The 15,610-nt window shown below is 35.4% G+C and overlaps 1 protein-coding gene and 1 long non-coding RNA gene across 5 annotated transcripts in view; both read left to right on the forward strand.

Annotated features, from left to right (window-relative positions):
• Positions 1 to 9,244, forward strand: part of LOC121124341 (uncharacterized) — a 39,034-nt gene extending 29,790 nt beyond the window's left edge. The window contains 6 exon segments of the mRNA XM_071891251.1: positions 2,097 to 2,859; positions 2,941 to 5,166; positions 5,266 to 5,485; positions 5,627 to 5,920; positions 5,980 to 7,666; positions 7,669 to 9,244. Coding sequence (XP_071747352.1) covers positions 2,097 to 2,859; positions 2,941 to 5,166; positions 5,266 to 5,485; positions 5,627 to 5,920; positions 5,980 to 7,666; positions 7,669 to 9,096 — 6,618 coding nt within the window. The 3' untranslated portion in view covers positions 9,097 to 9,244.
• A 4,732-nt stretch (positions 9,245 to 13,976) lies between these two features.
• LOC121124765 (uncharacterized) lies at positions 13,977 to 15,332 on the forward strand. 4 transcript variants are annotated; one of them, XR_011781921.1, is made up of 4 exons: positions 13,977 to 14,399; positions 14,493 to 14,589; positions 14,689 to 14,992; positions 15,056 to 15,332. It is a non-coding gene; the product is annotated as an uncharacterized lncRNA (long non-coding RNA). The 4 variants fall into 4 exon arrangements; XR_005866407.2 differs by having other exon boundaries at positions 13,978 to 14,399; positions 14,689 to 14,983; XR_005866408.2 differs by having other exon boundaries at positions 14,493 to 14,992.
• Positions 15,333 to 15,610: the final 278 nt, after the last annotated feature.

Raw genomic sequence — 15,610 nt, forward strand, 5'->3', positions numbered from 1 at the left:
GGAGTTCAAAAACTTCGGATGGTCAAATATGGGCTTATCAAGATTGGTCTTAGTCTTGATATCTATTTTGAAAGGTCTTGGACTATCTCAAAATCTTTCTTTGACCTTGTTCTTGTTGTCATGAGTCACTCATTGGAAATGCTCTTTTGAAAATAAGATCAAACCTGTACTCTTGGTCTCGGGTTAGATGCTCTTGAGCACAGCACAATAATAGCAAATTGTGTTGCTGAAGGGACATTTATAATACACAAAGTTCAACTTTTAACCTAAATAAAGGGCATATTATACCCTTTAAAAAAATATTATCAGAATTATGGTAGAGGCAAATACTCTCTCTGCTCACTTATTCCATCGGCCCTGATATTTGAAGGTGTGTACATATATTACCTAAATAATATGTAAATGCATAATATAGGTACATTTATGAGTAAGTAGCTTCGAAAAATGAAGTCCTTTGAAGGACGACAAAATGCTTGAACATCATGTATAGTACCATCCAAATAATATATGCTTTAATAGTTCGTAGGAACCATAGAGACGTTTATAAGTGATTATATAGAATTCATATGAGTAGAAGTAAGAATATATTATATTTTGTTGTCAATTCATGAGCAATTCATATTCATGAATCATGAGAGAAAATGTTATCCAAATATTATGATTATGAATGTCCGAATCTTAACAAGATTCATTTAACGATACTTAATACATTTACACAATACTCAATTGTTCTAGATTTTGGAAGAGTAGTTAAAAAATCATTTATAAAAGCTATCAATTATGTCATTCATATTATAACATGTATGCTCGAAGGATGCATCTGGCCGGACTACAAGGAGTGGAGTACTGATATACAGGCTTAGTTGTATATTAACTTACATAATTTGAAACTGTAAATGACCTTCGTACAGTGTGAGAGTATAATATTCCTCATATGTACTCTTTAATTTATTTTGCAGAATCTATAATCCACCTTTTTAATATAAAAGATAAGATAATAATGATTTTATCTAATTAATGATATACTTTATTAGAGGTGTAATGTATCTCATATTTAAAACAAAATGATGGGTGGATTCCAGCATGTAGTTTATATTTCATAGATCTTGTCCTCTTTTTATCCTTGTTAGTAGTATAAATTGTCTTTGATTCAGAGAAGGGGAGGAAGAAGCGCAATCGGTCCAAAGTAACAAAGCGTATTATGACGTCAATCTGCGCGAACGAAAAAAAAGAGGGAGAAGTAAAAAAAAAAAGAGGAGGAAAAGAAAACGACATTTAAATATAAAAAGTCTAAAGGGAAATTGAAGCTGGAAGAGGAAGAAGAAAGTGTTTGGAGATTTATTAATTTAGTTTATATTTTTTGCTCATTACTACTTGGTTTGTAAACGAGAAAGTGTGTGGATCCATTGGCCTCTCCTCCATCTCCAGAATGAAGAAGTTATCCCGAATATTGAGTTGATGTAGAGACGACGTTGAGGAAGCATGAATGAGAAATGCTTTGCAGTTGTTTGTTGTTGAGGGAGTGGATGCGAAGAGTGCTCCTGGATTCTTTTACTTACTCCTACTATTCCACTCTTACCACGACTCCTAGCTCAACTTCATAAGGTGCTTGAATCCATCTCATGGCCGGGATATTTCTACACTCATTCCAATATTATATGTTTATTTCCGAGATTTGTTGTCTTATTCGTCTCTCTTACGTGTTTTGCTCATCTACAAAATGGAGTCAATTTAGATTCTGGTCTTTAAATCCACTTTATTTCAATTGAAAAAAAAAATAGGAAAAACTCCTTGTATTTGAAAAGTGCGAAAATACAAAAATAATCGAAAAACGGGGGAAAATTTATCCCATTAGTCATTGAGCAGCTTTCTCTGTCTTTCTATATATTTAATATATTTCTCTCTCTCTCTCGCTCCCAGAGCTAAAAGTTAGTTATTTGATTGAGTCACAAACAAAATGTGCTATGAAATGTGCATTTGTAGTCCTAGCAAAAATACATTTTCATCTCACAAAACATATCGAATGAAATTCATGTATTTGCTTCCTCTAACTAAAGTTTAGAATCTATTAACATTTTTTTTCTTTTTTTTTTCAGGTAAAAAGGAAAAAATCCGAGGAAATTCCTGGAGTGAAGATGTCGAGTCCTCCTAAGAAAGATCGTCATGCAGTCATTGATGTAGAAAGAGCGAATGAACTCTTCAATCACTTTTGTACTCATGCCAATACGATGAAATCAATTTTGGCTGTCTTTCGACTTCTTTGTGAGACTCTACGCCTTAAACCCGCTCAGTTTCCCTTCTTCTATCCCAAACTTAAAGCCCGACTAGACTCTTGGAAAGCAAATGCTATATGGGCAAAATTAGACAAACGCTCAAGCCAAAGAACCTATGGTAAAGGAAAGATTGCTGCTGGACAACGTGTCCTTGTTATTGGAGCTGGACCCTGTGGTCTCCGAACGGCTATCGAAGCTCAACTTCTGGGAGCTAAAGTAATTGTCATCGAAAAAAGAGATAGATACTCTAGAAACAATGTTCTTCATCTTTGGCCCTACAACATTTTTGATCTTAAAGGCATTGCTGCCAAAAAGTTTTATGGAAAATTTTGTGCCGGATCTATTGATCATATTTCTATACGTCAATTACAGTGTGTATTACTTAAAGTTGCTCTTTTACTCGGCGTGGAAGTCTTTGAAAATACAAGTTTTGATGAGCTTATTGAACCCACAGACACGGAGACGGCATGGAAAGCTAAAGTAACTCCATCAGATCATCCTGTGTCTATGTTTGAATTTGATGTACTTATTGGAGCCGATGGAAAGAGAAATACTCTCAATGGATTTAAAAGAAAGGAGTTTCGGGGTGAGTTCATTGTTAATTGTTTCTTTATAGTATACTACCCTATTATTTTTCTCTATTACACTATCATAATTATATTTCTAGGTAAATTAGCGATTGCTATTACAGTCAATTTCATTAATCGACATTCGGAGCTTGAATCCATGGTTGAGGAAATTTCTGGAGTGGCTTTTATCTTTAACCAAAAATTCTTTAACGATTTAAATGAGGCAAAGGGCATAGACTTGGAAAACATTGTCTATTACAGAGATGAAACTCACTATTTCGTTATGACTGCTAAAAAACACAGCCTTTTAAACAAAGGAGTGATTATTTCCAATGAATCAGATACTGCTAAACTACTTTCACAGAGTAATATCAATCAGGAGGCTTTATTTCAGTTCGCACGAGAAGCAGCTGACTATGCTACAGACTATAAACTGCCGAAATTAGATTTTGCTGTTAATCATTATGGGAAACCTGATGTTGCTATGTTTGATTTTACATCCATGTTTCAAGCAGAAAATTCATGCAGAATTGTAGAAAGGAAAGGTCATCGTTTACTCACTTGTCTTGTCGGAGATTCTCTTTTAGAGCCGTTTTGGCCTACTGGGACTGGATGTGCTAGAGGTTTTTTCGGTGGGTTTGATGCTATGTGGAGTTTAAGGTCACTTTGTTTAGACATAATGAATCCTTTGGAAGTATTGGCTGAAAGAGAATCTATTTATAGACTTCTTGCTCAGACCACTCCTGAAAATACATGCAAGGGCTATACATCATATTCATTAGATCCCTCAACAAGATACACTACTTTTAACAGCAAATCTGTTTTGCCATTTCAAGTTCTTCATTTATATGATACTGATGATCAAGATCATCTCCAAGAAATGCTCAAGGAAGCTTCAGTTCCTGAAAAAAATTCAATTAAAAGAAGAAGTAGAGATGAATCAACCATCTCCCACTCAGCTTTGCTCTCTTGGTTTCAAAAATGTGTGGATTCATATCCAGAAGACGTTGTTCCTAGAGTAACTGATTTGACCTCTTCTTTCCGTGACGGAATGATACTGTGTGCTGTGATTCATCGTTATCGGCCTGACCTCATCAGTGAATTAGGAGTTATACGAGGAGCCAATGATCCTTCACGTAATAATGAAATTGCCTTTGATATACTTGAGCATGATCTCGGAATTCCTCCTGTAATGACAGGGGGGGAACTGGCAAAATCCTCCAAGCCTGATACTCTTACAATGATTTCTTATTTATCGTCAATTTACGAATTATTTTATAAGGATCTTCCTCAAATAAAACGTCCTGTCACTATTCCCGAGGAAGAAATGGAGGAAGTGATGGCTTTGAATGCCAAGAATCGGAATAGTCACAAGGCTAGAGGGGATGCAATTGATAATAAATTTCCAGGCATTGGACAATTGGTTGCTGGAGAAGCTCGTAGAAATAAGAAACGACGATCTGGAGAGCACACAGAAGGCACAAATACTACTGATCTTAATAACTCCCTTCCTGACAAAGAAAATATAAGAACTAAAAAACGTTTAGCCAAACTTTTAGAAGCCTCAAATAAACATAATTCTGGTAAAAAATCATTTAATAAAGAGATTCGTTCGATTAAAAAGGAAAATCGATATAAAGTCATAGAGGAACAGTTTGAAGGAGGTCCAAAAAGAAAAATAGATCCTGTTAGTAAGTACAGAGAAAATAAAAGGCCTAAGGAATTAAGGAGAGCCATTGGTAAGATTGACAAAGATGATTGGAATATAAAAAACATTGAGGAAAAACTTCAATTAAACAAAAATGAATCAGAAATGATATCTCCTAATCCATCCTCAAAAAAAGATAAAGTTCCTAAATGGTCTAAAGCTGCATTTCAAGATAAATTTAACATAATGAAGGATAAATTGGAGAATAAAGCAGCGGAAGAAGGAAGATCGAAAGAGCGTAGAAAGAAATATAACGATATTGATACATCCCTTACTCGTCTTCAGAAAAAGTTGCGTGAAGGTTCGACTTTAGAAACTGGCCAAAGAGGTCGAAATAAAGTATCAGCTCTTGCATCTGAACTCTTTGCCAAAAGTTCTAATCCTAAGAAAAATGAAGCTGTTGATCCTCCAGCAAATCCTGAAAGGACCAAGAAGAATAGCTTTACAGCCAAAACTGGATCTGAGACTTGCCACTTTTGTTCTAAAAGAGTCTATGTCGTTGAAAGGATGAGTGCAGAGGGGAAATTTTTCCATCGTTCTTGCTTCAGATGTGATTATTGTAATATACTCTTACGGTTAGGAAGCTATGTTTACAAGAGAGATGGAGTTTTAGGAGGTAGGGACCTTTTATATTATATTAATTCTATTAAGTCCATTCCATCAATATATTTGTATATTTATCTTACTAACGATGTATTTATTTGTTTATTTTCAGGCAAATTCTTTTGTATTCCGCACTACACAGAAACTTATCTTGAAAAATATCGATATCGTCGAAAAGAGGATGAAATTCGAGATGTTGAAGCAAAGAGAAGAAATGAATTACGACGCCTAACTACTAATAACAGAAAAAGCAAAGGCGACCCGAAAAGTCCTGTCAAGGATAGACTGATTTCTTCATTTGACTTTCAGGATCGTGGAGCAACTCCCGAAAGGTTATTTGCTTATTCTTATTGTAAATTCTTTCTTTTTTTTTTCTTTTTTTATTTTATTTGCTGCATTCTTAATTTGCATTACTCTACTCTTACACATATGATAACATTTATATATATATTTTTTTTTTTTTGATTTTTCAGAGCTGAATTTGAAGCATCTATTGATGTGAACAGAAAAGAAGAAGAACATCGAAGAAACAAACCGGCTATCATGGACGAAGATGAATGGACTGATCGTAACTTTGGAAATTCAACTCTTGGATCTGATGAAGATGGAGAAGATACGTCAGATGATTCCATCTCTGATTTAGACTCTGATACAGATGATGATAGCCGAAAAAAAGATGAAGATGATAGCCGGCCTCTCACAGCTGATGAAGCTAGGCAGTTACAGCGTGAGTGGATAAAAAAATATGACCCTGGTAGAGATAGCGAGTGAGTATTTCGTTAGTTTATGTGTAGAAAGGTTATTTATTAATTTTTATCGTTTTCAGCTCTTATATCGATTCTTCAGATGAGGATGATGTTAGTATTAACTATGAAGATGCCGAATATGAATCATCTGAAGACGACGATACAGACTCTTCTGCCACGGGCTCAAGTTCATCTTCATCAGAAAAACTTATTTCTAGGCTTCAAGTATCTCGACCTGTAAAGAAAATGCAAGAACTAAAAACTTCGGATGAGCCAGAGTCTGGTTCCAGCACTGAGGAGTTTGTTTCCGAGGACTCTAGCTCTTCATCAGATGAAGAGTTTGAAAAAATTTCAGAATTTTACAATTCGGAATTAGATAGGAGTGAATCTAATACAGAATGTGAATTTACAGACTCTGAAGGTCGCCCTAATCCCTTTCACAAAGAATTAGACGGTTCTAAGAGACCCGTTGCAAAATCCCCCTCATTTCATAACAAAATTATGGTGATTAATCCTGACCATGTGAGCCAAGTTATTTCTTTAAATACTAACTACAGATCCGTTGATCCTAAAAAGTATCAGTATAAGACTCCAAATATCAGTGATCGTTTAAAAAAGCAACAACAAGTGGATTCTGTTTGTGTGAATTCTAACATTTCTTCTAGGAGAGCACTCAACCTGAAGAAAAATTGGGCCACTGGTAATAACGGCTATTCTACATATTCTAGCTCGCTTAATAATAAAGCAGATTCCGCCGAGGTTGATAATAGACTTAAATCCCTCATGGATCGACTTTCTAATCAGCAAAAACTTTTAAAACCTGCGGAAAATGCTGAGCCCTCGAGAGAGATGAAGCACTTATTGCAGGCTTCCATGAATTTGCACTCTAGAGCGGATGCACCTCAAAATGGTGTACCCTTCTCTCTTAAGGCTGTTTGCTCTAATGCAACTACAACCATTCGCTCTCCTTTTGCCACATCAATCAACTCAGTTCCTCCAATATACAAGTCAATGTCAGTTTCAGAAACTAAAGTGAATGTCATCAACAACAACAATGTTAATGATAACACACCTACGGACTCCCTTTCATCCTCCGTGACTCCTCCTCAAAATATAACTCCTTTAGTTTCTGAAAAGTTATCTGTTCAAGAAAATGAGACTGCTATTCCTCCAAATGACTCTCCCTCAGAGGAAGAACAAAATAACAATCAAAAACCCATTGAAGAAATCCCTTCCAATGAAAATGAAATGGATTTTATCAATGCGGATTCTCCAAATATGTTTGTAGAGAGCTCTAAGGCAAATGTTGAGGAAGACGACAAAGAGGACATCCCTCCTGATTTAGAGCCTGTTATTGAAGCAATTAATCTCGTGAATATACTAAGCGATGAAAACTGTTATAATAACATTACCTCTAAGGGAGAGGAGGATGTATTTGAATCCTGCAATGAAGAAGAGGACGTAGTTGCAGTAGAGGCCGTGAATGAGCTGCTCCTTATTTCGCAAAAGGAATCAAGTAAGTCCTCGAGTAACAAGTCTTTATCAAATCACAATGTTACTTCAACTCCTACAAATAATACGACTCAATCTGTGATAGAATCTCAAATTAACCATGCCAAAGAAGAAGACGACAACGACAATGGTAATTTCAGTGGTGAAAAAGAAAATATAAACGAGGATCCCATTCCTGTTTCACCTCCAGTCACTCTAACGGACGATGAAATAACTCGTATTTATCGCGAACGCAATCCATTAGAAAAAATTGCAAAATGAATTTGTACAAACAAAGACAAAGTAGTGTTATTCATGATCTTATTATGAGTAATCGGGCAAGTAGCAAGTCACCCAGAAGGACCATGTCCACTAGAATAGGAAATATATGCACTTCTCCTCTTCCGCCACCTCCACCTCCACCCCTGGAAGACTATGATGAAATTACTATGACATCTGTAACAAATATTAACTCTATTGATTTGCCTCTCATTGACGAAGACGATTCCTCTCCTAATAGCTCACCCATTAAAAGTACTCAAAATCTAATTCAACCTAAACTACCGGCCACACCCATCACTGATCCCGAGAAATTTGGAATTGTACGTAATCGGAGTAACAGTAAGTCTGTGCCTGCTACCCCTACACGAAATACTACGGTGGATGTTTCGCCTAATTCTTCAAATTCAGTATTTTCCGACGGAGATTTGACCTCTGAGAAAAAGAGTTCTAAAAAGACGTTAATGAAGAGTATTTCAGGTTTATTTTCGAGATCTCGAGTTTCTTCCCCAGAAATTTTAGATAATCGTTCAGTTCAAAAGGTTGGTTCATCTTCATCCTCTGGATTTTCTTCACCTGGATATAATTCGAAGTCAGGAACAGCTCCAAGGGCTATCATAGATGAAGATAAACTATCTCCCGACTCAATGAAACATGCAAACTTAAAAACTTTTTCAATGCGTGTATCTCATCCATCAACACCTCCTGTGCCTTTATCTCGAAAAATTATTTTAGAAAACAGTATATGTCTTGATTCAGAAGAGGACGAAGATGAGAGCCAGATGATTGAAAATACAAGAAAGTCCTCCTTTTCTAAGTGTCATCAAAGAATGGTACACAAGGATTCGAAAGTTCCTCCGGAAATAGTTGAAAAAATACTGAGGCGAGGTGGTCCCAAGACAGCCAAATTAACGAAAATAGCTCAAGTCAAAAGAGTAAGACGTGCACAGGAACTGCATCGACAATTAGAAGAGTTGGATGTATCTAGACGTGATCTTGAAAGCAGGGGTATTTTAATAGAGCGTCAACTACGAGGAGAGGGGCGAATTGTGCAAGAACAGAACGAATCAATTTTAATGCAGGAGTGGTTTCAACTTCTTGCTGAGAAGAATGCTCTTGTTCGCCAAGAGCAGGAACTACTTGTTTTGACCAAACAGCTTGAACTTGAGGATCGGTCTAATAATCTTGAACACGAACTAAGAGAGTGTCTTTTCTTAGATAGTAGGAGTCAGGAAAGTGTAGTGAGGGAAGGGGAAATTATTAAGGAACTCTTGGAAATAACGGAGGCAAGAGAAAAGTTGCAAGCTATGCTAGAAAAAGATAAAAAGAGATACTTAAAAGAAGATCAAGACATTGAAGCGCAAATGATAGCTAAAGGCTTAAGATTAACCCCTGTCAGAAAAATTTCAGCTGCCGCTGCCAACTAGCTTTTTATCCGACCATACATCATTAGTGGAATGGTTGATATTTTTTTTGTATGTGTCGGGAAATTTGTTAGATAAAACTGGATTCTTTTAAACTAACGAGTAACGAAATCTGTCCACTTTTTTAATACTCAAGAAGGGCCTCATTTCTTGCAATGCATAATAATTCAAACAAGGATCCTAACTACATACATTAACTATGCTGAAAGAACATGCATAAATATATTTAATAGACTTAAACCAAGATTTACATGGATTTTTATTAATATTTTTACCTTGGTTATACTATGTATTCACTATTTTTTTATCTTTTGATTTTACTTCCTTCCTTTCGGAAACCGTGAGAAATTATGAAACCTAGAAAATATTATTAATATTATTACTTATTTAGTATATCATTATTATGAATATGAACTGTTATATGAAATAAAAATAAATATTCAAGCACAAATTTCCTCTGTACATCTGTTAAGGTTGATTTTATTCCCTTAGAGAATAAGTATTATGTAAGTCTCTAGGCTTAATCCCAATATAGATTGAAACAGTTGACATACATAGCCACATATTATATTGGTTGGGGGCCAGTGGTGTCTAAACTCCTTGAAAAATAAATAAAGTTAGCTCGATTATGATGTCATCAGTATGTGACGTCATTTGTATTGAACAAACACACTAGTCGATCCCAGGGCTGATAGTGAACTTTTCAGCAAAAATCCCAGACTATTAATCCTAGTTAAAATCCAAGGCTGCAAGAATATAAATATAATTATATATTTTCTAATCTTTATTCAAGAAATTTCAGTAGATATTTACAAATGGTCGGCTGCAGACCAACTGTAAAGCCTTTTTTGATCATAAATACAGTTTCCTGTATGTTTCGGTGCAAATGGAAAAAATAGATGGTCCTAAAATTGGTTTGGGGTACTTTAGGATCTAGTAACCTTAACTTTGTAATTATCCCATTTTTATCCAAATTAATTATCTTTCATATTTGATTACATAGAAACTTGTATAAGTAATTTCATCTAACGGGTTGTTCATCACATGTGATGATGCCTTTTCTCTAAAATAAACTTCATTCATATTTCAGGGGCGTCCGCATGGAGTGGGCTGGAAGGGCCGAAGCCCTTTCCCAAATTTGCTTTTTATAAAAATATTTAATATTTTAATAAATAGCAAATATTAAAATATTTAATATTTTAATTTTAATTAAATTTTTGAAATTTATTTTCTGAAAAATTATATATATTAAATTTAATTTAATTTTTCAAATTTATTTCCCAAAAAATTTAATTTTCTCTGAATAGCTATGAATTTTTGAAATTCTTCTCAAAAACACTATTTTTTTTGTGAACAGTTGATTTTTTGAAATTTTTGACAATAGATACGGATTTCTGAAATTTTTAAGAAAAAATTGAATTTTTTGTGAATAGGCGTGAATTTTTGAAATTATTTTCCAAACAAAATCAATATATGAAATTTAGTTTTTAAATTTTTATTAATAGCTGTATATTTTTTGTCCGAAAAAGTTTAAAATTAGATTTTTTCCCCAAAAATTTAATTTTTGAGAATAGCTCAGGATTTTAGAAATTTTTTTCAAAAAGATTTCAAAACAAAAATTTTTTAATGAATAATATCGTCGAATGACCTTTCTTATAAGAAAATAAATCCTTGAAATATATCAGCAAAGTGGCATCTTCCACTTACTCCTTGGTATTTGAAATTTTATTCTGAATTTTTTGAAATCTCCTGTTGCGTGTCTTTTAACTAAGTAATATATAAGGAGTTTGGATCTTCCTCAAACATGGGAGAGGATTATGCGTTCTCTGAAACATATCAATTACGGTCGAAAATTCATCTCACAATTTCAGATACCGAATAGATTTATTAGTTTTTCTCTATATTGTAAAGACTGTGGAAGAATATATTACAATGTCAAAACTCGCTTTAGTTTCCTGTCCACTTTTAAAATTATAAAGGATTTTATATTACTTTACTCAAAGTATATTTTAGATTTTGAGGCAAGATATTGGGAAGCATTTATGCTATTTGGTATTCCTTCTAACAGGAAGCAGAGTTCAGATGAGGAAAAAGCAATTAGTGTGGCTGTCAGTGATTGCAAAGCTTTTATTGCTCGACAGCTCACAGAATATAGGGCGATTTACCGAAAAAATCTACAGGGTGTCCACGATAAATTGGAACTATCTTAAAATTCAACCTCCTTGATAAAAATGGAATTTGGAGTGTATTTGTTAAAATGAAAAAGTTAGACATGATATTAAACAATAAATTTATTCAACATGTCCTCCCTCAGCAGCCACCATCTTCCTTAATCCTGCCCCTAAAGGATTTGCATGCCCTGATGACTTCCGCGGAATCGACAGCATTCCACTCCCTCGTAATGGAGCCTTTCAGGGCCGCGATGCTCTTGTGGCTGACCTTGCACACCTCCCTCTCCAACTTCCCCTACCAGTAGTAATCACACGGATTGAAGTCGGGTGAGTTGGAGGGCCAGGTGTTGCGATCCCAGAAAGTGATGTCGTGGGAGTTGAAGAGGTTATTGGTCCTCATGGTAATGTGTGCGGGCGCTGAGTCTTGTTGGAATATGAACTCCCTCCCAGCGGCCGTATCCTTCATCCAGGGGATGACGAACTCCTCCATGACTTCGCAGTACCTTATCGCGTTAACCCTTTCCTTGGGATTGAAGAAGAAAGGAAGTATCACCTCACCGGTGCTGCAGATGACACCCAGGGGCATTACGGAGGCCGGGAACTTTGTGGCAAAGACCGCAGAGACCTCTTCTCTCTCCTTGGCAAGCCACCTGTCACCTGGATGCCGTGAGGATGTGTTGTTTGGCCATTCGGTATGACCTGTATCCGAGGTCCTAATTCACAGCCTTGGAGACCAGCTGCTTGCTCACTCCACGGTTCTTTGCCAACCTGGACAAGGAAGTCCCCAGCCTTAATGGACGTCCGGAGGCCTTCAAGGAAGCGGGGAGTGCGGATTCGGTCACTTCTCATGTTGTGGGCTTTGTGGCAGACCTTCCCCTCAACCTCCCAGGCATTGAAGACCCGGTATACCGTGGTCTTGGGGTAGTTAAGAAGCTTGTAGATATCAGAGGGCTTGTGTCCCGCGCGAGCCAATTCGAGGATGGCGTCTCTCCTTGCTTGTTCCATGATGACTATTGTTTGTTGTCAAAACAATTGTGGTGGAAGTTATAGTGTATTGTTCACACAACCTTTTATATTAGTATGATTTAACCCCGAATATTCACATTATGGATCTGGAGGAAGATTAAAGTAGTTCCAATTTATCGTGGACACCCTATAAGGACTATCTTAATATTGGCTGCAGCTAGATACACCGCTTTATCCTTGAGGATTCTCCAATCGCAAGACTCATCGTGAAATTATGCTGCCGAATTAATTATATATTTTCCATCAATATCCCTTCGGTATGAATGTACTCTTAAAATGATTATTCGGTGATAAAAGAAGTACTTCTTACAGTATAGGAAAGAAAATACTGATTTAGTTATATTTTTTTTATTTTACTGTTTTATTTATTTGGGTTGTTTTACGGATTTTGTTTTGTTTTGTTTTTTTGTAAAGTACATATAATATTTATTAGATCCCAGAGTACATTGGGTAACAGTATTTGATGATGTATATTATGTGAAAAGTCGTAATTGTTAGTTTGATTTTTTTTGAGTTTTTAGGTCTTTTAGAAGGAAATAAATTTTTAACTAAAATGTTAAATGATGTTTTTTTATACAAACGCAAATTTCCTTTTATGTGTTTATTTTTGAAGATCTAAATATATATAAATAATGAACCAGAAGACCTTGCGGTTGAGAAAAAAAAATCGTCCCTATTTTCACGTAATTATTTTTTCTTCTGGCTAAAAAAATCTAATAAAAAGCAAAAGATCCTTGATTGAGGAGGACTACAGCCTCTCTATCTCCCTCCCCTTGCGGACGTCCCTGATACTACATTCAATTATATTAAAAACCTGATTGAACATTCGGGTGTCTTCAATAAAGACGGAGAGTAACCTTGAAGATTTATTGCAGAGTTATCATCAAATCATCAGAGTAAGTCATCGTTGGACTCAGGGTATAATTGAGGTTTGACATCAGAGTAATTCTTGCCAATATTCATGTTTGTTTCCTTTCTCTCTCGTCACAGCTGATTGTAGATGATCTAATGAGACAGCTAAGCTGTTCTCCTCAAAAACATTCTTTGAACTATCAGGGTTACCATATTGATTTTAGGTTTTTTTAATATGCCCAAAATACTCACAATTTTCTTCATTATTTAACATATTAGTATCTCTTGTTTGCCCCCCCTATTTGGTCTTTCAAAAAACCCTGATTTCCAAGGAATTAATCAGAGCCTTTATCTTTCTTATTAAAATATATTCAAAGCCATAAATGTCACTTGTATAAATAAATATATCATTTTTCAGTTTAATAGATTAAATTATTTTGGTTTACTTAATTATTCATGGACCCCATGCTAAAGACTCTTTCCACAACTGACAAGGGAGAGGTGTTTTATTTGTTAAACATGTCCATCCATCCCATCCTTTGTTGTAAGCTGTTTCAAAGAGAGATGAGTCTTGTTCTTCACCCTCACCTTGTTACAAACATCATAGGTAATCTTTCTTTCTTAATGCACTAAGGAGCAGATTAGTGATTAGCAGAATGGCCACTTCTAGTTGGAACCAAGGGCTACTGGGGGTTAGGACTCCTACAATATTCGTACGGGGTAATTTTTTCTTTGTGAAGCTATCAAATAAAAAATACACTTCTCTGTCGGGAGGCACAAAAATATAAAAACAACGACGATGAAATAAAAAGAGCTTACTTTTTCGTTTTAGTCCGCACCGGTAAGAACGCATCCGATATCAGTTATGTTTAAATTAATATCAATAAATACACTTCAAACACTTAGAACAGACTGACTCTTTATTTCACGTATTGACACATTTTTACATATACTTCTTATTTACATGTTGATACTCATGCATGATATCACATCATCTCCCTCCTTAGTTCTATCTTACTCGATTTTTTTTCGAACTTCTGACTCCGAGTTCATGAGTATCTCCATTGTCTTCCACACATCCCATTTCTTCCCCTTTTCTCAGCCTCAAGAAACGTCTATCTCACCATATAATTCTTCATGTATTTAATCGAACTTGGTATTTTCTATTTTGTTCCTTTCCAATAATCCGTCCGTCATCCGACCATCAATTATTCCTGTAATTTTGCACTATCGCCTTCATTCTTATTTTCAATTTTGGTAAATCCCTCTTATTATTATTATTATAACGGATTTTCTCCTTCTCACTTTGCTCCTCCATTCTCCTCAAACAGTCTTATTTTTCTTTTTCAGATCTTGGACCATAGCTCTTCCTATGAATAGCTAAACGCGATCTTATTGGGTGATCTTCCCTCTACCTTTGGAGTGTTTCGAAATTCCAGGATTCCATGTAAGAATTCATCAGATCTATTAGTTATGACTAATATATTCTTCATACATTTCACCAAACTCTCAACATGTCTATTACTTTGTGGAAAATGGGGTGAAGAAGGTACCCATGTACTCCCCACATCATCAAGAATGTCTGAAATTCCCTGGAAATAAACTGAGGGCCTTGATCTGTTTTTATTTTCACTTGAATCCCGGTTTCAGAAAATATTGTTCTAACAGTCACTATTACTTCTTCTGAAGATGGAACTCTTTTGAATTCCTCTACATAAGGATATCTTCAAAGACGATCTCCGTATACCAAGTAATGTTTTTTCTTCAGTACTCAAACAAATCTCCAGACGTGCTCTCGAATGGCCTCATAGGTATTGGGTCCCTCATCATCGTTTCTTCTGGTAAACTAGGTAATCTTTCTATACATTTTCTACATGTTCTAATCCTTTCTTCAATATCTGAGTTCATTTTAGGCCAATAAATCGCCTGCCTAGCTCTTCTTTTCGTCTTCTCGATACCTTGATGTGAACTGTGCAATCCCTGAAGAGCTTGAACTTGCCTCTCTTTTCGAATTACCAGCCTATTACCTTATGCAACAAGACTATTTTCAGTACTTAAATCATTTAACATCTTGGAAAATTGTTGTTCTGAATCGTTTATACAATTGTCTTCAACTGCATTGACTAAATCTTTATATGTTTGATCTTTCATTCCCTTTTTTCTAATATATTCCATTAATGGATCATCGAATATTTCTTCATCTTCTAAATGAGTAGCTCTGATAACAGCAACTCTAATAACTTCTTCTTTAAGACTTATCTTCATTGGTTGCCCCTCCATAATTTTCAATTCTTCCTCATCACAAAATACATCTCTAAATTCTTCCATCAATTTTTTTTTGTCTATATCTTATTTCTTCACAGATGGCACCGCAGCTACAGCTACACCCATTTATTTTGGAAAATCCTTTGAAATGATTCGCAGTTCTCTACAGACTCGTCTGGACAAAAATATTTCGACATATAATT

The sequence above is a fragment of the Lepeophtheirus salmonis genome, chromosome 9, assembly GCF_016086655.4.
Source record: "Lepeophtheirus salmonis chromosome 9, UVic_Lsal_1.4, whole genome shotgun sequence".
Taxonomy (NCBI): domain Eukaryota; kingdom Metazoa; phylum Arthropoda; class Copepoda; order Siphonostomatoida; family Caligidae; genus Lepeophtheirus; species Lepeophtheirus salmonis.